Genomic DNA, 21,609 nt, shown 5'->3' on the forward strand with positions numbered 1-21,609 from the left:
TCGAAGTTCAGATGGAAACATTGGCATAGTTTGGGTTCTGGGCTAGAAGCCACAGAAGGCACTGAAACACGTGAAAAGTACAAGCTGATTGCACACCCGTGGATGCAGAGAAAGAGATTACAAGCAGAGGAAGACAATAGAGCATTTAAGACCCTGAGAAGAAGCTGGAATGAGACTCTTTGGGAAGACATTTAAAAGCAGTTGGGGGGTGGGGGGGCAGGATTAAAAAAACAAAACCAAAAATTAAACCTATACACAGGCTCAGACAGGAATCATGCCCAGTTAAACCTGAAAAGGCCTGGGCTGGTCTCAAGACTCATGGGCCCACCATTTCAAGGTCTTGCACAGTGGTGTGCAAGCACTGGGAGAGGTGGCTGTTCTTTCAAATGCACAGTTTTCAAGAAAAGGTCATAAGGCATGCAAAGAAACAGGGAAATGTGACCCATTCAAAGGAACAAAATCTCCACAAATAGTCCATGAAGAAACACAGGCATGAGACTAGAAAAAGACTTTAAAACAACTGTCAAATATGTTCAAAAGAGCTAAAGGAAAACATGGGCAAAGAGCTAAAGGAAATCAGGAAAACACTGTGTGACAAAATAATATTAACAAAGATGGAAATTATTTTTTTTAATTCTGAAGATGAAAATTACAATAACTGAATTGGAAAATTCACTAGAGGGGTTCGCCAGCAGACTCAAACAGGAAAAAGAAAGCATCAGCACACTTAAAGACATTTGAAATTATTGAGTTTGAGGAGCAAAAAGAAAGAACAAAAGTCAGCAGAGACTAAGGGACTTATGGGACACCATCCAGCGACCAGTGTGCACACAATGGGAATTCCAGGAGGAGGAGAGACAGCAGGACAGAGCAATATATTTGAAGAAATAATGGCTAAAAACTTAACACAGTTTGAGGAAAGACATGATATACAATGCAAAAAGCTCAATGAACTATAAGTAGAATAAACACAAGGAGACCTACACTGAGACACATTATAATCAAACCTGTCAAAGACAAAGCATGAATCTTGAAAGCAGAAAGAGAAAAGCAACTCATCACACACAAGGGATCCCCAATGAGATGAGCAGATTTCTCAGCAGCCAGAAGGGAACAGAATGATGTGTTGAAAGTGCTGAACAAACAAAAACAATTGTCACCTGCTAACTCTACATCTGGCAAATAGTGTTCTTCAAAAATGAGGGAGAAATTTAAGACATTCCTATGCAAAATCTGGGGGAGTTCATTACCACTAGATGTGCCCTGCAAGAAATGCTAAAGGGAGTCCAAGTTGAAATGAAAGGATGCTAGATAGTAAGTCAAAGCCACATGAAAATATAAAGTGCTCCAGCAAAGGTAAATACATGCACACAAATATAAAACTATTATTGTAATTTTGCTTTGTAACCTCACTTTTTATTTTCTACAGGATTTAAAAGACAAATGCTTAAGATATAAATCTATGTTAATGGGTATATAATATATAAAGATGTAATCTGTGACATCAATAACAAATGGAGAGGGCTTCCCTGGTGGCGCAGTGGTTGAGAGTCCGCCTGCCGATGCAGGGGACACGGGTTTGTACCCCGGTCCGGGAGGATCCCGCATGCCGCAGAGCGGCTGGGCCCGTGAGCCATGGCCGCTGGGCCTGCGCATCCAGAGCCTGTGCTCCGCAACGGGAGAGGCCAGAACAGTGAGAGGCCCGCGTACAGCAAAAAAATAAAAATAAAAAAAATTAAAAATGGAGATGCAGAGCTGTAAATCAGTAGTTTTTGTATGCAGTTAAGTTGGTAAAAGTTTAAGACAGATCATCATGATTTTAGGATGTTGTCTGTAACCCCCGTGGTAACCACAAAGAAAATATCCATAGAAAATACCCAAAAAGAAATGAGGAGGGAATCAAAATATGTCAACACAAAAATATCAACTCAACTCAAAGGAAAGTAGTAATGGAGGAAATGAGGGACAAAAAAATTATATAAGACATACGGGAAACAAGATGGCAAAAGTAAGTTCTTCCCTATTGATAATTAAATATATTGAACTCTCCAATCAAAAAACACAGATTGACAGGATTAAAAAATCAAGGTTCAACTATATGCTGCCTATAAGAATCTCACTTTAGATCTAGCGACATGCATAAGTTAAAAGTGAAAGGATGAAAAAAAGATATTCCATACAAATAGTAACCAAAAGAGAGGAGGATGGCTCTTATTTTAGACAAAATAGACTCAAAAGCTGTTATAAGATACGGACATAATATCATGATAAAAGGGTCAAGACAGCAAGAAGATATAACAATTATAAACATTTACACACTAATATTAGAACTCCAATATATATAAGGAAACTGACAGAATTGAAGGGAGAAACAGCCTACAATAATAGTAGGAGACTTCAATACCCCACTTTCAATAGTGGATAGAAAATCAGACAGAAGATCAATAAGGAAATAGAGAACTTGGACAACACCATAGATCCCTTGGACCTAACCGATGTGTACAGAACACTCCACCCAACTACAACAGAATACACATTTTTCTCAAGTGCACTTGGAACATTAACCAGGAAAGATCATATGTTTGGCCACAGAACAAGTGTTAATAAATTTTTTTTTTTTTTTGTGGTACGCGGGCCTCTCACTGCTGTGGCCTCTCCCGTTGTGGAGCACAGGCTCCGGACGCGCAGGCTCAGCGGCCATGGCTCACGGGCCCAGCAGCTCCGTGACACGTGGGATCTTCCCGGACTGGGACACGAACCCGTGTCCCCCGCATCGGCAGGCAGACTCTCAACCACTGCGCCACCAGGGAAGCCCTAAATTTAAAAAGAGTAAAATCATATATCTTTTTCTAATTACAATGGAATTAAACTAGAAATCAACAGCAGAAGGAAAACTGGAAAATCCACAAATATACGGCAATTAAACAACACACCTTTAAACCACCAATGAGTCAAAGGGGAAATTAGAATATATCGTGAAACAAATGAAATAAAAACACAACATACCGAAACTTGTGGGATAAAGTCAAATCAGTGCTAAGCGGAAATTTTATAGCTGTATGTGCTTACGTTTAAAAGAAGAAATCTTGTAGACTAGGTGTAAAGCCGAAGTTCTGCCACTCACATGATATCATCCTAGGTCCTGGTCATGCTTGGGGTGGGCTGGTGCTTCCCAACTCATGCAGCATAAAAGCCCTGCAGCTCGGTGGTTGGGTCCCTAAGAATCCCTCCTCTCCACCCTGCTAGGTCTCTGCTCACTGACCTGGAATGCGATGGCCCATGGGGAACCCATGCACCCGCTCCAGTCTCCATGAGTTTTCTCCCAATGAGGGCTCTTGCAAACACGGGGAGGTGTGCAAACGGGACTCGTGCTTTTATACAGAGCAATGCTTGTTTTCACACTCACCGTATATGCCAAAGACAACATTAAGTCATTTTTTAGCTTTTTAAGGCATAAAGAGGGTTTGTGGTCACTCTATCCATCTCTAAATATGCCTGCATAGGACAAAAATTAGGCACCTACCTGACAACTATGGTTGACACTGGAGGCTCCTTTGTGTTTTTATTCCACACATGGCATTTCTTCCACCCCTGATTTGCATTGTTGTTGACTTTTCTTCTCCACAGGGGCATACTGCTTGGTTTGGGGGTCAGATTAATCTCTTTGGGAAATCGATGTCTTTCTAAGATCCTTTCTAAGCCAGAGAATTCAGAATTCTCACCTAGTAGTAGAACAATCATTAATACAATTCAATGTTCCTTTCCATCTTTGCACAGCAAAGATGCCATTAATTTGAGAAAGACTGTTTGTGCCATTTAATTGCTATTGAGGTCTCTGCCATTTCTTCATTCCAAAAATATCAGTGAGCCACATTTAGACCGTAGCCTGGTTCTAGACATCTAATAGATGCACAGCAAGAAATGAGTGAATGAACGAACAAAGCAGGTGTGCTTGTACTACCACAGGTACTGAAGGTCATTGGTGTAATCTCTGCATGATTCTCAAACGAATGGTAAGTAACTGGACTACTATTTTTATCTTCAGCGATATTAACCACACTCTGCATTGACATCACATCCACTGCTTCACACTGACCTCAGTTGGCCCCTAACCAAATCGCCCTTCCGTAGTGACCCAAAGAGCTTGTGGCAGGATGTAATCCAGTACTCTACTTCCTTCCTTCATTAAAACCATCTTCTCCAAAAAGAAGGAAGGAAGGGAGGGAAGGAGAAAGAGGGAGACAGAGAGAAGGAGATAGGAAGGGAAGGAGGGAGGGAGGGAGGGAAGGAGAAGGGGAGTCAGTTGAACCACGCAGGGTGTTTAGTGACATAGCTGAGTTATCTTGTAGTGTAAGCTTGTTATCTCTTTGCCAACTGGTGACAATTTGAGAAGCGAAAGCCAGTTTGCAGGCTGTGCTATGAGCATCTCTGCAATCCATTTGGGTGCATAGAAAATAAGCTGTTACACATCTACCGTAGGAAGAGAAGCTGAGCCTCAGAGAGACTCAGGCGGACCCTGCATTGGATTAGGAATTAGATCAGTGCTTGTCCGGCCCCCATTATTTCTCAGGCTGAATCCCTGAAGGTCCCTCCTAGGTAGGGTAATTGACAGAGACCTAAGGGACAAAGAATTGGCTCAAGGGACCATAGATTGGCATTCGGACTAAATGGTTTAATGACTTGATGAATAGATTGATCCTTAGAGGCCAGAAAAACCACTCCAAGTGAGTCAAGGGCAGGCCTGGAGTATGGAGCTCCTGCCCAGTGGGTGAAGGCCAGGGCTCTTGGTAGCAGTTTATTAGCTCAGTGACCACACAGCTGGGCCGCCCAGCAGCTCCCACGGGCTTGCCTGAACAATAGGAAGAGCATAGGGTTTGCTTTGGTTGTCAGAACTTCACATCTAATGAAATGGACAGCAGTCTACACGGCAGGAACACTACCAGTTGCTAAAGATGTATCAATATTCGTGTCTACACTGGGAGGCTGAGAGAACAAACTCTAAATCAACATTTAACTGGAATATCACTGGGAAATCAAAACCCAATTCTCCAACCTCACATAAATGCTCACTGTATTTTCGATTTTAAAATTGCATTTTAGTTACAAAAATTAAAGACACATGAAAAGATTTCCACTGGAATAAATAAAATCAAACAAAGAAGTATACATAGTGTAAAAAATTAATGAACAGAAGCCTCAGTTAAATAGAGCCGAGTGACCAGCAGGGGGAGCTCTCACCCCTGCATTCAGAGCTGAGCCCAACCAGAAAGAAGAAAGATTCCCTTCTTTCCTGCTAGGACTCAACCACAGACTCTTTGTTTACTATTTTTGTTGCCCTCCTAACTTCTTTTCCCCTCTATAAGATGTTATCCTTCCCATGCCATGTGGAGACTTGCCGGTGGTTCACCAAGGTTGCAGGCCCCAAATTGCGGTTCTCTTCTGACCCTGAATAAACCCGTCTTTGCTGGAGAAATACCAGGCGGTCCTTTTGGTTCAAGTCAACAGCAAAGGGAACATCTTCCTCCCTCCCATCTCTATCCTTCCTCAGAGGTAGGCACCACCCTGAATTTGCTGTGTCTCCTTCTGGAACTCTTTTCTATGCATTTATATACATATTTGCATTTACAAATACATAGTCTTCTTTTGGCAAAAATGGAATCATTGTTCCTTATTCTGCAGCTTATTAAAACTCTGTAGTGTGTTTTACAGATATTTTAATGTCAACTTTCTTTTTTTTTTTTTGCGATACCCGGGCCTCTCACTATTGTGGCCTCTCCCGTTGCGGAGCACAGGCTCCGGACGCGCAGGCTCAGCGGCCATAGCTCACGGGCCTAGCCGCACTGCGGCATGTGGGATCTTCCCGGACCGGGGCACAAACCCGCGTCCCCTGCATCGGCAGGCGGACTCTCAACCACTGCGCCACCAGGGAAGCCCCCTGCTTCATCTTTTTAGCCTTGCGACCAGCATCAGCCTTCTTGGCTGCAGGTTTTTTCTCCTTAGTATCTGGCTTCTCAGCCTTTTCACCCGCCATCTTGCAAGATGGAACAGAGCCCAGCACAGTTTTAAAGTGACGGGGATACAGCAGTGAACGAGACGCGCAGGCCCCTGCCCTCATGGAGTCATATTCTGCTGGGAAGAGACAGACAACAAAGAAGCAAACAAGATGGTGAGGAGTCCAGGGAAGAAAGAAAGATGGGGGTTCTGAAATGCAGTAAAGTGCATGGGAAGGGCTTCTTTATTTTTTTGTGTGTTTTACCCACATAATTTTATTTCAAATATTTATAAATTTGAAGAGCACTGCTTAAGGGCTTCTTTAAAGTGGAGTCAGGGAAGGCTTTTCTGAGAGGAAAATGGAAATGGGGGACACACTTAGGGGCTGGGGGTGGAGGCGGGAGTCAGAGATCTGAGAAACCCTTGAAATGGTGGTGAGCATCTGGTGCATCTGCATTTTTCTCCAAAGATCCCTCCCCCCAGATATTAAGAACCAGTGCATTCAGCTGCTTAATGAGGCTTTAGGGGGTTGAGTCCAGAGCTGGGTGTTACACGCACAGAATGCATTAGTACCACCCCCATTTCTGGCTCAAATGTCAGTGCTTTGTCGTATAATCGAATCTGGACTCATGAGGACCCGCCCAGAGGCGGGCTTGCGCTCAGCTGGGACACCTTCCTGCTCTCACGTCAGTTATGGGGACACTGCATGTTGGCAGCGTGGACAGCACTGGACACACAGCCCGGCCTGGTGGCGCGGGGGCGGAATCGGGATCAGGGTCGTGGCCCGGCGTAGTCAGGGCCGGGGTCGGGGGCGAGGTTGGGCTCAAGGTCGGGGACAGGGCCGGAGTCTAGGACCCGGGTACGGCGAGGGGGAGGGGGCGGGGCCGGGGGCGGGGGGTCAGGGGACGGGCTAGGGGCGGGGCCGTGGGTGGGGTCGAGGTCGGGGATCAGGGGTCGGGGTCGCGGCCCCGCCGGCCGCGTTCCGGCTGCGTGCTGCCCTGTGTCCTCTCTGCAGGCGGGCCGAGTCGGAGGCTGTGCACGCGGAGCGGCCGGGGCCTCGGGGCAGCAGCGCCCGCGGAGACGCCGCCGTGGACGAGCCGGTGGCCAGCGGCGCCGAGCGGTAAGAGGCCGAGCGGTAAGAGGCGGCCCGGCCCGCACCTGCGGGACGCCCACCCCCCAGCCCCGCCCCGGGTCCCCGTCACAGAGGCCGGGCCGCGCACTCACCCCGCACACCCCGCGGCGCCGCATCCCCAGCGCCCGCGCGCGCCTCCCTCCCGGTCCTTCCGCCCGGGCGCGGCGCAGGTGGATCGGTTCTTACTGATGCAGGGCATCCCTGAGCTGCGTTCTCTGCGTCTTCGGGACCCACCCTTCCTCTAGGGGACAAACAGTTGTAAACGACTAGGAAAGACACTGAGTACTGCGGTGGCTTCAGTTTGTGGTTTTTTTGCAGATACCCATGCCCTAAGCAATAACTTAATCCGTTTAAGCAACGCCTTAAAGATTGCTTCACTTGTTTTATGACACTGTAGTTCTCGGAGACTTATGCCTTAAACAGGAGCGGGCCTTTTGGTACCTCTGAGGCATGTGGGAGTGTCGGCTGTGCCCGTGTGTAAGGTTAATCCTGCTTTCAAACGGAGCACCTGGCTTAAATCATTAAAAGCAGAGTTCGTGACCCTGTGTTTTAATTCCAGATAACTCACCATACTTTTTCTAATTTGTGTTTTATCATCCTGTCTGAAAATATCTCCCTTCTCACTTCAGACCTTCACTTCCTCCTCTTCTGTCATTTAGACCTTCCTCCTTGCTTTTTCTGTGCCCCCGTATTTGTCTGATCGCCTCTGGCTTCCAGTTAATTTCCTGTTGCTACCCCGCCTCGCCCCACAGGCCCTCTCTCCCGCGTTCTGAGCTTTCTCCTGAGCTCCTTTGTATGCGGAGCCCAAGTTCACGCGCTCTTTGAAATCAGCCTCGTGCCGTACCCTCAGCGTGCCTGTCCCACACCTGTGCAGGATTGTGAGGAAACAGAGAAGCGGGACGGGGGGAAGAAATGGTGAGGACAGCGGCCCCAGGCTGCGCGCGTCCGTCTCCCGAGAGGTACGGGCAGCTGCCCGGCAAGCAGCGTCGGGGGATACCGAATGGAAATTTTTCTTTTTTTTTTTCTTTTAAATTTTTATCCTATATTGGAGTATAGTTGGTTGACAATGTGTTAGTTTCAGGTGTACAGCAGAGTGACTCAGTTATACATAAACATCTTTTCTTTTTCAAATTCTTTTCCCATTTAGGTTATTACTGAGTGTTGAGTAGAGTTCCCTGAAAATTTTTATGTCTTTTAACAAAGGAAAAGCTAACCAGCTTCTTTGTAAATCTCCAAACATTTCTCTTTTTAAAAAAAATATATTTATTTATTTATTTTTGGCTGCGTTGGGTCTTCGTTGCTGCGCGCGGGCTTTCTCTAGTTGTGGCGATGGGGGGCTGCTCTTTGTTGCGGCGCGCGGGCTTCTCATTGCGGTGGCTTCTCTTGTTGCGGAGCACGGGCTCTAGGCGCTCAGGCTTCAGTATTGTGGCACACGGGCTCAGTAGTTGTGGCATACGGGTTCAGTAGTTGTGGCACATGGGCTTAGTTGCTCCGTGGCATGTGGGATCTTCCCGGCCCAGGGCTCGAACCGTGTCCCCTGCATCGGCGGGTGGATTCTTAACCACTGTGCCACCAGGGAAGTCCTCCAAGCATTTCTAATTGCAGTTGGATTTGGTGAAACATGCCACCTTGAACCGTCGGGCAATGCTCACATTTTAAATTTTCTCACACGTGTTTTGTGAAAAATATTGGTAAGGCAGGTGGATATCAAATAGTAGAACCAATGCCCACCCTGTAGGCAGTTTGCACTCTGGCTGACTTCATGGACTACTGACAGCCTTCCTTACTGGCTGACAAATTTGGTTACTTTCATTCTATGACCTCAACAGCATGGTTTTCATCACCTCCCCTTTATCCTTTATACCTCCCCTTTATACCTTTATGTTAAGGTAAGGCTATTTCTCTCACAGGTTATTTTGTACCTTAGGGAACCAGGATTACAGAGCTGAGAGAAGCTTGAGAATCTGTCGGGAGGCTTTAAAAATACAAATATCTGGGGCTTCCCTGGTGGCGCAGTGGTTGAGAGTCCGCCTGCCGATGCAGGGGACACGGGTTCGTGCCCCGGTCCGGGAGGATCCCACATGCCGCGGAGTAGCTGGGCCTGTGAGCCATGGCCGCTGAGCCTGCGCATCTGGAGCCTGTGCTCCGCAACGGGAGAGGCCACAACAGTGAGAGGTCCGCGTACGGCAAAAAAACAAAACACAAATATCTGGCTTCATCTTACTGAATCAGAAGCTGTGTCAGTTTCTTCAACTGTTATTTTTAAAGAGCTCCCTTGGCGATTCTCAAGCAGAGACTAGATCCAATGCATGTTATCTCAGAGAGCAGAGAATTTTATTAATTTTATTTTTCATGAAAACCTCCAGAGAAAGATAATCTGCAGCCCACATTCCAATGTTCAACCCTCCTTCCTGTCGAGAGAGAACTTCCCTGTGGATCAATTAAATCCTCATCCTGTACTTAAGCTTATTTGTCCCCGTTTCTCCTTAGTGCAGAGATAATACCTAGTACTACCTGCTTGGAGTTTGGTTTGCAAAGGATTTTCTCATTTGAGATTTAAAAAAAAAAAAAACTGAGTTCATCCCTCAAAGCTCACTTTTTAAAATTAACTGCTCACCTCTTCACTTTCCCTTTCCAGGATAAATGATCACATCCCTCTCCCGCATGCACCCCACGCTTCTCCCGCATACCACTCAGCACAGTGTCTGGAACATAAATCCTCAATAGGTCTTGTACCTGTCCTTATTCATTTTTTGCCTTAAAAAATATTTCCTAAGTGTTTCTCAGCATCTGGAGTCTAGAATGAGAGGTGGGCTGGTCAGTGTTGAGTATGTGAGAATCTTGTTCGGTTGATGGAAAGACTTTTATACTCTTTCAGGTCTGATACTCAGACATATGAACTCTGGTGACTGTGCCATTGTGACCTGGACATTTCATCATACTTTTTAAATCACCAGTTTTGAAAACTGGTGTGCCATTATTTTAACAAAATGTGAATGAAATCATAAATTCGTATAAAAGCCTTTCATTTCCTAAGAGGTGTTATCCAGCTGATGATAGTTGGATGAGAACATTGCCCACTCCTCACAAATGCTGAGTGTCCTTTATAGGAGGGGGGGGGGCGGTCATGGAACTTTGTGCCTTTTGTTATACTTTAACCAAGGGACTTGTACAATTATGTACTTGAGCTTTTAAAATTTTCTTACATTAAGTTTATCGTAAAACAAATATTGTTTTAGAACTTATCTCACTGGAATTTGGATACAGAAGTACCCGTTCCTGAAAATAAAAACCTCCCACCTGGAAGGGATGGTGCCACAGGTGGTAAGAAATCCTCGATGTGTCTATTTATATTTATACTTATAAATATATGAAAATTTATATTCTAATTTATAATATGAACAACCACTCATATTAAAGGGGGCTTGTTTTGAATATCACCAGTTTTATGTACCTATTAATTGTCTTTTTTTTCATACACATTCTTTCAGACAAAATGAACAAGGTAAGGATAGGTATTTGGTTTTAAGTAATTCACAAAAATTATTTTAACATTACCATGTAGGCTCCTTAAATAAAATTTCTTTCCTCAAAGTTAAACTTTAAAATTTTATTTCTATAAAGTTCTTCAAACAAGTCAAAGCCTTTATTTACTATTTTACAAGGCTGCAAATTGGTCATTAAATATCTTACTATATTACTTTTTTTCAACATAACAGTGTTATAAATGGAAATTAACATTGTAGCGAAGATAATGCTTTCCAGTCACTGCCAAAAGGGAAGTGGTCTCAGCCCTTAAGATATCTTGAAGCAGCTGAAATGGTTATATTTTGTTTTGAAGTAGTGAAAAAAATGAATCTTTCGTTTACTTTTTTTGATCAAAAATAAAACAGTTAATAAAATAAAGACAATCTTAATGATAGTCAAGGCTTATTAGTTAACACTGTTTAGTTGATGTTTATAAACAGATTATACTAATTCCTACTGAGGTCAGTAAAAACCGTTTATATGGATATGAGGGAGTATTATAGGACTTTACTATATATTGCTTGGTTAGAACAAGAACTATACATTCTTAGAACAAGAGTCGGGAACAGAAATGTCATGTGTTTAAGTCTGCTGCTTTATAGAACCAGTTGGAAATTCCAGTAGAGCAACTCATGCTGGAACTTACTTTGTCAGAGCATGTTCCCAAAAGAACACAGGTAGGGTTTTATTCATCACACTCTGAAAGTATTATTTTTTTTTAAAAAGGCATGCAGTTACTGACTAAAATGTTGTCCGTAGTTTTCCTGTTCTTAGAATAGTAAACAAGGGATATTCCAGGTACGGAGTTATCCTCTCAACAAAGGAAGTGCTACGGAGAACAGGTGAGAGAATATTTCTGTTTGTAAACCCCTAAATGACTGAAGTAAATCCAAGTACAGATGAGTTAACTGCTCAGCTGAAGTACGAGGCCAAAAAACAAACAGAAGGAAAGAAGTATTGTGCGCAAGTAGTGGGAAGTTATAACGACGCTCCCTAAAATAGGACTTGGCTGGCAGACAGCACAGTATGTGGTGAAGAGGTGACTGGGCCTTTACCAGGAGGGTCTAGATGGAGAGAGCTTGGACTTCCCGTTCGAGTGAAGGAACCGTAATAGGAAAGTAATAATTCACGTGCCAGGAATGATTTTCGTTCCTTACGCGTATTAACTCATTTAACCCTCAGGACAGTCCTGCAAGGGAGGTGCTGTTGTCATTGTCCCTGTTTTACGGGTGAGGACATGGAAGCAGGTGACAGGTACCAGATGGTTGGACCAGAATGTGAAGGCTTGGTTCACGCTCTCACACCCCCTTCCCTGCTTCAGTCCCTTCCTGGGATTTGAATTCTTACTTTTTGCTCTTAAACTTTGGTGTGCGTGAGAACCAGCTAGAAGCCTTCTTCAAAACGCAGGTTACTGTTATTGGGAAATTAACATGTATGGAGCACCGCCGAAATTAACATGTACCGAGCACCGCCGGGTGTTGCTGTTACATAGCGTATTATTGAATGGGGATGCTGAGTTGCGTTCCTCTCTTTTGTCAACACAGTTTTAACAACTCTGTGGCTCCCTTGACAGCCGCTGTCTCTTCAGCTGAGGATTCTCCCCTGTGTGGCTCGGGACACAGCTCACCTAGCGCTAACACTGAGGGGAGAACCAAGAGGCGCGAAGGGGATTGTAGTGACTCATGTCCTGGGATGCGGGTGGTGACGGGGGGAGGAAGCCTGCTTTAAGAGAAGGAACGCAAAGGAAGAGGTCAAGTGACGTGAGAGGACGTAAATGAGTCGGCAGAGCGCAGGGGTTGGAGACGTGAACGTGGGACCCAATGCCAGGGTTTAATCCCAGCTCCACCACCTACGAGATGAGCGACCTCAGCCAGTCGGGGCCTCAGTTCCCTCATCTGTCATAGGTAGAGAATGAAACTGCTGACCTCATGGGGCTGTTGTGAGGACTAAACAGAATCACGCGTTTGGTGGGTGTTCGTGATTGATGCTGGGGAGGCCTGGTGATGGTGCAGAGTTGGAAGCTTGGGGTCAGTGAGACATTTTACTACTGAGATGTTTCTCCTCAATATGCTGTCAACAAGGAAAGGTTAAAAGTCACCATAGCTTTCATTTAGTGTTTAACAATTTGCAAAGTACATTCATATAATTGTCTGCTTCTTAGACCACCTCCAGGGTGGGTATTATAATTTCCATTTTGCTCGTTGGTGGCAAAGCGGTTCAAGCCTACGTCTTCCGCATCCAGATTCCAAGCTGTTTGTTTCTAACTGTGCTACATGGATTGTGTCTGTTATCAATTATAGATTTAAGGTGATTTTCCTGTGATTTTCAGAGGCAAGTCAGTAAAGCTGTAGTATTTATTAGCTAAATAAATCAATTTTTACTATTTTCTGTACTTTTCAAAATCCTTCAAGGCTGCTTTGTTGTCTTTAGTGTAAATTGGCTTTAAAAGCAGCAGGAAGATAATGGGGCTATAAATATGTCAGTTAACACATCAGATCTTTCCATGGCAGTATTTCTAGTAAGCGTTAAACAAATACTAACTGTAAACTCAGTATTCTGTGGCCTGGCTTTTTTGCAGTTTTCATTTGAATATAATACCTAGAAGTATTAGTCCTAAAATAAAAGAGCACAGTCAGATGAAAATTACAATAGACTCTCTCTGGGATCATTTTTGTTTGATAGACATTGGTTTGCTTCCTTTTTTGATAGAATAATTTTTTAAAAACCACAGTGGCTAAAGTAGAAGCCCTTCTTAAGTAACCGAACTAAGAAGTTTCCTTTTATCTGATTCTGGGTAAATAAACATTTCACTATAATTTCAATTTGAGTTGGATAGCCTCCTTTTCAGGCATCATAGTTGAACGTACAATATATCATAGGCAAATAGCTATAATTAGACACTTTCAGCCTAGTGGCCATTCATAGCCAGTTAGCCATTTGTAGGTATAATGATCTAGTCACCTGTGCATGTACAAAGGGATGCCCAGTTACTGTTTTAATCTGTCCTTTAAAAAATGTATATAGCTGTATATAATTAGAGCATATTTGAAAATTAACATGTTTCTGTTATAGATAGATACACATATGCCATTGGGAACCAAACATTAGCTAGTCTTCGATAAGGTTTCTTATTCATTATCATTTTAATAGCATTTTAATTCTAGACAACCAACCATTCATTAAATAAATCATTTTTTAAGGGATTTCAAAAAATCTTCAGTGGAAACTGGCTGTAATGTGACCAGTAATCGCATAAGGCTCTTCGCTGTGAACCACTCACTAACAAGTGCTTCAGTGGACAAGCCAGTTGGCTCCTACCCTGCCCTGCAGACGCCATTAAGTCACTGCTGGCCTTATGCTGATGGAGACTTTTTTAAGGACAGAAATGAGCCTCATATTAATTTATGCTCAACTCTAGGAAACAACAGTGGCAAACTTTCAACTGCGCCAAATTGGAATCTGAAGTATGGAAGCAGCAGTGTGGAAGAAAATTTAACAGATGAAAGTGATTTATCAGAAAATGAAAAAGCAAACGATACTTTACTCAGCTATTTTAAAAAGATGGACCTGAACTTAAAGCCAGAAACAATAGAAAATGTTGAAGACTCTTTCACAGAAGAACCAAGTGAAGTATTTCCATATCCTGATTTTCTTCCCCCTCCTTTCAATACCCTGGACTTGCACAAATTAGCCATCTCAAAATCTGAAAATTGGAAAATGACAGTGGAGCCTCTAGACAGCTCTCTGGAACATTTGGTAGCTCGTTTACTGGACTTAGAGAGATTGCAGCGCATGACTATTCAAAGAGAACGGCCGAGACTGCAGACTTCCTTCTGTGCTCCCTTAGCCACCGAACAGCCCTCTTCCTCCAAAGCTGTACCCAGAATGAGACAGCCCAGACCTTCCGACTCTGGGGGTCTTCAGACAACTTGTGTAGAGAAAAGTCACGAGGAAAGGAAAACCAATTCTGGTTCTTGCAAGCTTGAATACAGTGCTCCCAAGTGGGATTGCAGCCGTGCTGGGAAGTACACGTGGAATTCTAGACCAGCTCTGAAAACCTCACCCACCACAAAACAGGTGATTGCAGCTTACGACGACTTTAAGAACCCCAAGGTCTCCATTTTAAACCCACGCGGAGAACTGTCAGCCGAGCCTGCTCCTGCCGAGACAGCTCGGGTGCTGGTTAAAATGCTCTCACCCAGATGTCTGCCACCAAAGTCTCCTACACCAGTCTCACCTATACCTCTGTCTTTTCCTGAAAATCAGAGGGAAGAAATTAAGGCACCACCAAGGACCGGAAAGAAACATTACCGAAAAGACATGGTACCGAACAGACCATTCTATATTCAGAAGCTAAACTGTTAATCACCTTCGTTGATAGCTAAGGATAAGTGCTCATCCATCGACCAAAAATAACTTTTCTTTCCTGCATCTCAATGTGAGCAAGTCTATTCCAAGAAGCCTGGCAAAAATATGGTTCCTCAACACACACACACACACACACACACACACACACACACACACACACAATTCCTGAATGTGCTGTGGAGTGGAACTTGTGACAGTCGCAGCTGAGATGTCTACATATAAACCAGGGGCTTCCCTGATGACATATTTGAGTCTCTTACATGTTGTTTCACAGGAATGTTTCACTTGGAAAACCGTTCTATTCAAGATGGTTCTTTTGTTGTGACTGTTTCCCAGTGTGATTCCATCATCAATAAATGGCATAATAGACTTATCACTGGTACAATTATTCTTTTATTCTGTTCTATGAAACAATCATAAGAGTCAGTGATTTTTTTTTCTTTTTTTAATTGGAGTTGATTTACAGTGTTGTGTTAGTCTCAGGTGCACAGGAAAGTGATTCAGTTATACATATATATGTATATATTTTTTCAGATTCTTTTCCATTATTACAAGATATTGAATATAGTTCCCTGTGCTATACATTAGGTTTTTGTTGTGTATCTGTTTTATATATAGTAGTGTGTATCTGTTAATCCCAAACTCCTAATTTATCCCTTCCCCTTTGGTAAACCATAAGTTTGTTTTCTGTGTTTGTGAGTCTGTTTATGTTTTGCAAATAAGTTCATTTGCATCATTTTTTAAGATTCCACATATAAGTAACATCATGTAGTATTTGTCTCTCTCAGTGATTTTTTTTTCCTCCACTGGTACCCTTTCTTCTTTCCCTTCCCATCTTGACAAATCTCCTTTGTCTGTCATTTTGAGCTAAACTTTGGGTATTTGCTTGGCCATTAAAAGCTAAAGAAGTTGCTATTTTGTTAAATTAACATACAAGATCCTCTAGGTCCTCCCATGATCCTTAGAAACTTTCCCTTCACCAGGCCCTTTGTCATATACAGGAAAGCAAGATCATGTCTCTTTGGGGCCTAGCTACAGGTTCAGGCTTGAAACAACCCGCTTCCCTCAGATCTAATAGTTTTAGGATATTGAAGATATCCACAGAGCCTCGGTTCTGTCCACAGAGCAGCCCAAATCTCTCAGTTCATGGGATTTTTCCCCGAGGCTCTTTGTTGCTGGAAGTGTTAATCTTGGTTAGATAAAGCTCAGACAGCCAGAGCTTAACTCATTAACCGGTGAAAAAGGGAAACTATGCAATTGACACACTTCACTGTACGTAAGAGTCAGGGAAACAAAAAAGGAGAGTCCTGGTTTCTCCCGGAGGCCTACGGAAACAGAATCTTTGGGAGGCGGGCCCAGGGATCCACTTTGCAGAAGAAGGCATCCCAGGTGATCTTATTGCAGGTGGTTCTTGGAACGACATACTTGAAAAACACTGTAAAGGGGAAAACGCGATGTAACACGCATGGATCAGAGTTTGGATATTTTGGGGGGTAGAGGGCTTTGGTTTTGGTGGATGGTGAGTGAGTTCAAATTAGTTTTTATTTAACGTTAAAACACACACACACACGATTAAAACTTCAAACATTACCAAAAGGGAAAGGCTTCTTCCCACCCCCAAACTCCTCCCCGGCACTAAGGCAGTCAGTATTAAGCTTCTGTATATCATCCCCCTAAATAAGACGGAATATTCGAGTTAGGGATGGGTGAGATGATTTAAGGGACAATTGAAATAAATGTTGAAGAGGCAACTTGTTTGAAACAAGAGGTAGCTTGTTTCCTCTGTTCTATCGTTAGGACAAGAACAAGGCTCAATAGTATTTAGAGGCAGGGGCCAGAGTATGCTTAGCTTTTAGGTTAATTTCAAAGAACGTTCTGGAACCTCATCAACAGCAGTAACAAATAAACTTAGTTGTTCAGGATCCCTTATTATAATAGACTTTTACCTAAATCCCATATAATGAGCGTCTTTAGCCAAAAGGCGTAACATCCCATTCACAGACTGTAATACAGACATGGACTTGTACTTTCACTCAGTTCCAACCTGCAATGACCTTCCTCGTTTCCTCCACCAGCTCTCTTTACTCCTGCCTACAATTCTGAGTCCTGAACCTTACGTACCAGCCCTTTGTATCCATTCTCATTTTCTTCTTTCTTTACGTGTTTCGATTTTTAGCCCCTCACCTGTAGAGCTGGAATGAGCTAATTTTTCCTTGTAATCCCTTCAGGAAGGGACATGCATTTTGTCCACTGCTGCAGCCCGGTCACTGCTTGGCAGGTGGTAGACATCCTTTAAGGCGTTTGACTGGAGTGGACTTCACCCATCACAGAGGACTGTGACGTTCGCAAAGCAGCTTCAAGCACTCGCTCCCAGGCTCCGCCGCCACTAACAGCCCCAGCTCCTCAGGCAGGTTCCCTAACCTCTCTGTTCTTCACTTACCCAATTTGTAAAGCGAGTAGGATACCTTTTATCTCATATAATCACGTGAGATCAAGTGAATTAAGTGCCTGGCAAACTCAGGCACGTCATCAGGGAGAGTAGGAAGGGCACAGGAGGGCAGAGCAGTTGGAGTGGGCTGCCCCGGCACTGGACTGTCACCAGATTAAGTGACAGCTCACGATAGACCGTCAGCGTCCCACTTCTCGGGAGGCACGTGCCGGGCACTGGGGACCTGTAATGTCTTAGAGGTAGGTAATGGCAAATTTCTCATTGGGAACATAACCAGACTGTTTTATTTAGGATGCCATTGGACCTAAAAAAATAAAAAGAAAGTAACAACTGAAACACCTACCTGATAGCTTTCAGTTAAGAGTCCCAAATTGCTCTAAATGTAGTTATGTAAAAGCTGTTAGCAGCACGGCTAAGACTTCAATTATGCGGCAAAGGGACTAGTAATTATATAACATGTCTGGAGCACTTGGTTAAAACAGAGTTGCTGGGATTGGATTCTCTTTCCGGTGTTTAAACCGAGGCCCTAGAACGAGGCACCGCGTACAACGATGGGGGAAAACAGGCAACACATAGAAACCGGTGAGGAGAAAAACTCACCACGGAGCGGGGGGGTTGATGTGTAGTTATCAACAAATTCAAGACATTTTGCTACTTCCCAGACCTGCTGGAAGTCAACTTCTACCACTGTTTTTGCAGAAACAGTTGGCAGTTTGCAACAGACATGTACAAAGTAACCCTGCTCAGGAAATTCTAGTTAACTCTGGCTTTCTGGCTTGCTCGTGGATCCCACGTTCAGCCTCCAGCACTGACACTTCTTGGCTCCTTTCCGGGTCTTAACTGAGGTAGAGTCTGAGTTTCTCATCCGTAGGAGAAAGCCCGTGCTGAAAGTTGCCATCAACCTAAATCCACCCTGCATACTACTTCCCCTGATAAAAACAGGATCTCATGACCCCTGCCCATCACTTTGGATAGATGACTACGTAGCTCTTAGTCCTGTAGCAGGCCGCACAGGAAACACACCCGGGGCTTTGACAAGAAGGCTCTCCAGAGCCGCGGCCACTCAGCCCCCCGCTCCAGCCACCACGACCACGACCTGGCCAGCCACCGCTGGCAGGGGCTCCCGCTGGATCGGACGTGCTCTACAAAGCCAGCCTGGGCCTCTGGCCTCCGCCCTCCGGTCCTGTTTTGCGTGTGCTGAAGGTTCACACGACCTCCCTGTTCCTCTTAAGTATTTCATCACTGTTCTGTTTAAAGCTGAAGACAGTTCCTTAGGAGAAAATAAAGAATGGGCAGAAGCGGACAGGGGTCCAATACTCGTCAGGCTTCCCTGCCTGCAATGAACTGACTGATTTAAGTCATTACAGGAAGGGGTCATCCCGTTACGCATCGTTTCTATCCCTAGGAGAAGGGAAGCATGTGTAGCGGGAACGAGAACACAGCACCTCTGGCGCGTGCTCTGCGCTCAGCGGCTTGCAGGCTGTCTCCGGGCTGCAGGTTCTGAGCGCAGGTCCGCTCGCTCGGCGGGACCTCCTCCCCACCCTCCCCTGCGTGAGACTCACAAAGCCTGCTGGATGTCTTCCGACAACTTTCCCTAACCTGGCGGTTCCCAGTCATATCTGAGCACAAAACACTTCGCAAAGCACATCTATGAAGATCAGGTAAGAAAGAGTGTTTCTGACCTAAAGCTAAATGTAAGATACCAAACTCGAGCAATGAAAACTCAGGAGGCAGTATGGTAACAAGAGGCACATTTTATTACATTTTCCTAATAAGTCAACTGGGAACATTGCTGCTGAAATGCAACTTACAATTCAAATGACACTGGGAATAATTAGGATACATGTCAAGTATTTTCAGAGATGAGCTTCCATATCTTGATCACTAAATGGAAAGATTCTTCAGAAGAACAGTCCCTTACCCTACACATAGGAGAAGAAAAATTAAAGATACCATGATGATATCTATCAAAATAACTGGAAAGCATTTAAAAAGTCAATTTAGTGTACATTAACTGACATGTAAAACACATGAATTTGTAGTGAACATTTCTATAAGGACATTTCGTCTCAGAAAAGAATGATAAAATTTACGTTAAATATACGCCTGAACTAGGATTCTATGAAAAAGAAAGCACTTTATGAGGCCCAATTTCTGACAATGTCATGATAACTAACATAAAGTAACTGCGCATTTGATATCTGGCTTCTTTCCTATCTCGACATTTAAAAGGGGATTCTCTCAACTGCTCAGCCTAAATCTGAAGACATGTGATGCCCGTTTCAGAGATTCTCCTTCTCCCCGGCCAGCTACAGAAGTCCAGGTGAAGGGGAGGGGGAAGAATGCAAAAAGGGACAAACCTGAGAACTTTGCACCTCACTGCCTCCACCACATACCCAAAACACTGTGACTGTAAAAATGTCCTGAGTATTTGTTTTAGTCAAGAAAAGAAAGTGGTAATTATAATGGCAAAAAACAATTTTTTTTAAACACAAAATTATTTTGAGAAAAAGTAGAGTGGAATGAAACAGGCACTGGGGAATAAAGAAACAGGACGCTATTAATAAGGACGTGAAGGTGAGGGTGAATACAAATGCTGGGAGGGTCTTAAGATTTATGACAAGACACTCCCTTCAAAACCCTGACATTGCAGCCTAATTTCTGATAACCTTCGAGAACAGGTCTACCCAGAGAACGGTGTCTAAAATGTGGAAGCTCAACTATCCCCCCAACTACAGAGAGAACTACGCCATCTTTGTGGGTTATGTCCTAGGACTTATGGACCCTGAAGTCTCACAATCACTTGTCATCATTTTTGCCATAAAGTGAAATACAGCAAGACCTTTGTGAGAGTAACTACACAGCAGCTGACCGCGCGTCTGTGGAGGATGGTCCATGCCCTGGGCCCACCTAGCAGAGGGCTTGCGGAGCTCCACGTCTCTCTGCCTTAGAACATTACAGACTCCAATACAATTACGTGTGTGTGGATAAACACTGCTTACAGGGTTCCTTTCAAGTAGATAAATCAAGGAATGCTGAGTTCGGGAATTTCAAAGATCTACGGAACGTGCCCTCGCCATTTCCCTTAGGAAGGAACGCTGGCAGTGCTCTGGGTATCTGGTCTACTTCAAGACCGCGCCCGGAGCAGCGGCTGAACACAGACACTGCGGGCGAGCTGGAGAAGAGGGCGCCCCAGGCGCTGAGCAGCGCTCGCTCTCAGGGCTCCTTCCGACCCTTTGCACCAGCCAAGGAGACGTGGCACCGCACGTGGGCGGCTACCTTCAGACGGATGCTCTTCCGGTGGCTACTGTCTTTCTAATAATCCTTAGGGACCAATCTTGACAACCACGTGTGATGTGGAACCTCACCACCCACACGGCCAACATCACTAGATCTGACCACTACTCTCATCCTGGCGGTGGGGGGGAAGCGGGGGAGAGGCAGGAAGCGTGATAAAGCGAAAACTTTACAATGAACACAGGAGCGCCACTCTAAGCCCCCAACAGTAATGCACCCCAAATCATAATGCTGAAAACTAAAAAACTGGACAAAAATTAAATGGAGGATTCTTTTTTTTTTAATCTTTTATAGGACAGAAACCTTAGCTCATGTCTTCTGGTGTCATCATCTTCCACTGAGCTGCACCTAAAACACAAAGAACAAGTAACAAGCAACTTTGTTTTTTAAAGAACACGTAACAGTTTTGAAGGCATAAGATGAACTGTCTCTAAGTGGAAGTTAACTTACTTAAATAAGTATATAAAATGAAGCCATGAAAATCACCAGAAACATACAAACGCTAACTATCAATATTCTGAGTGAAAATGCCTAGGAGAGACTTGACCATGCAGCATATTATCACCAAAGTAAACAGCGGTGGGAAAATCACTACCCGTTTCACTCAGGTAGGAAAGCTGCACCTGTGGCGCCTTGTTTACAAGGCACCACCACCTGAGGATGAGAACCACCTGGCGTTTATGTCAGTTTACGTCTGAACCACGAGGAGACGGGGGTACAGCGTCAAAGCTAGCCTATCGTATCACCTATCACCTTCCTGGCTGTAGTGCATCTCATGCCTTTAAATGGAGTAAACCCACCAGAAGAATGCTGCTACTCTGATTTTCCATTCTTGAATGCACCA

General features: G+C 44.2%; 2 protein-coding genes across 4 annotated transcripts in view; one reads left to right on the top strand and one right to left on the bottom strand.

The window, feature by feature from the left end:
* Positions 1–7,930: 7,930 nt before the first annotated feature.
* On the top strand, positions 7,931–15,359 carry FAM217A (family with sequence similarity 217 member A). Its single transcript, XM_060164292.1, is given in 6 exon segments — positions 7,931–8,038; positions 10,363–10,447; positions 10,615–10,628; positions 11,254–11,328; positions 11,426–11,493; positions 13,852–15,359. Coding segments are annotated over 6 exon segments (1,461 nt in total). The 5' UTR covers positions 7,931–8,035; the 3' UTR covers positions 15,068–15,359.
* Positions 15,360–19,204: 3,845 nt separating this feature from the next.
* Positions 19,205–21,609, bottom strand: part of PRPF4B (pre-mRNA processing factor 4B) — a 40,774-nt gene continuing 38,369 nt past the window's right edge. For all 3 annotated transcript variants that reach the window (XM_060163768.1, XM_060163769.1, XM_060163767.1), the window contains 2 exons: positions 21,069–21,113; positions 19,205–19,390 (listed from right to left, as the gene is read on the bottom strand). The gene's annotated coding sequence lies outside the window, so the exon portion shown is untranslated. The remainder of the gene's footprint in view (positions 19,391–21,068; positions 21,114–21,609) is intronic.

This window comes from Lagenorhynchus albirostris, chromosome 10 (genome assembly GCF_949774975.1).
Source record: "Lagenorhynchus albirostris chromosome 10, mLagAlb1.1, whole genome shotgun sequence".
In the NCBI taxonomy this organism is placed as follows: Eukaryota; Metazoa; Chordata; class Mammalia; order Artiodactyla; family Delphinidae; genus Lagenorhynchus; species Lagenorhynchus albirostris.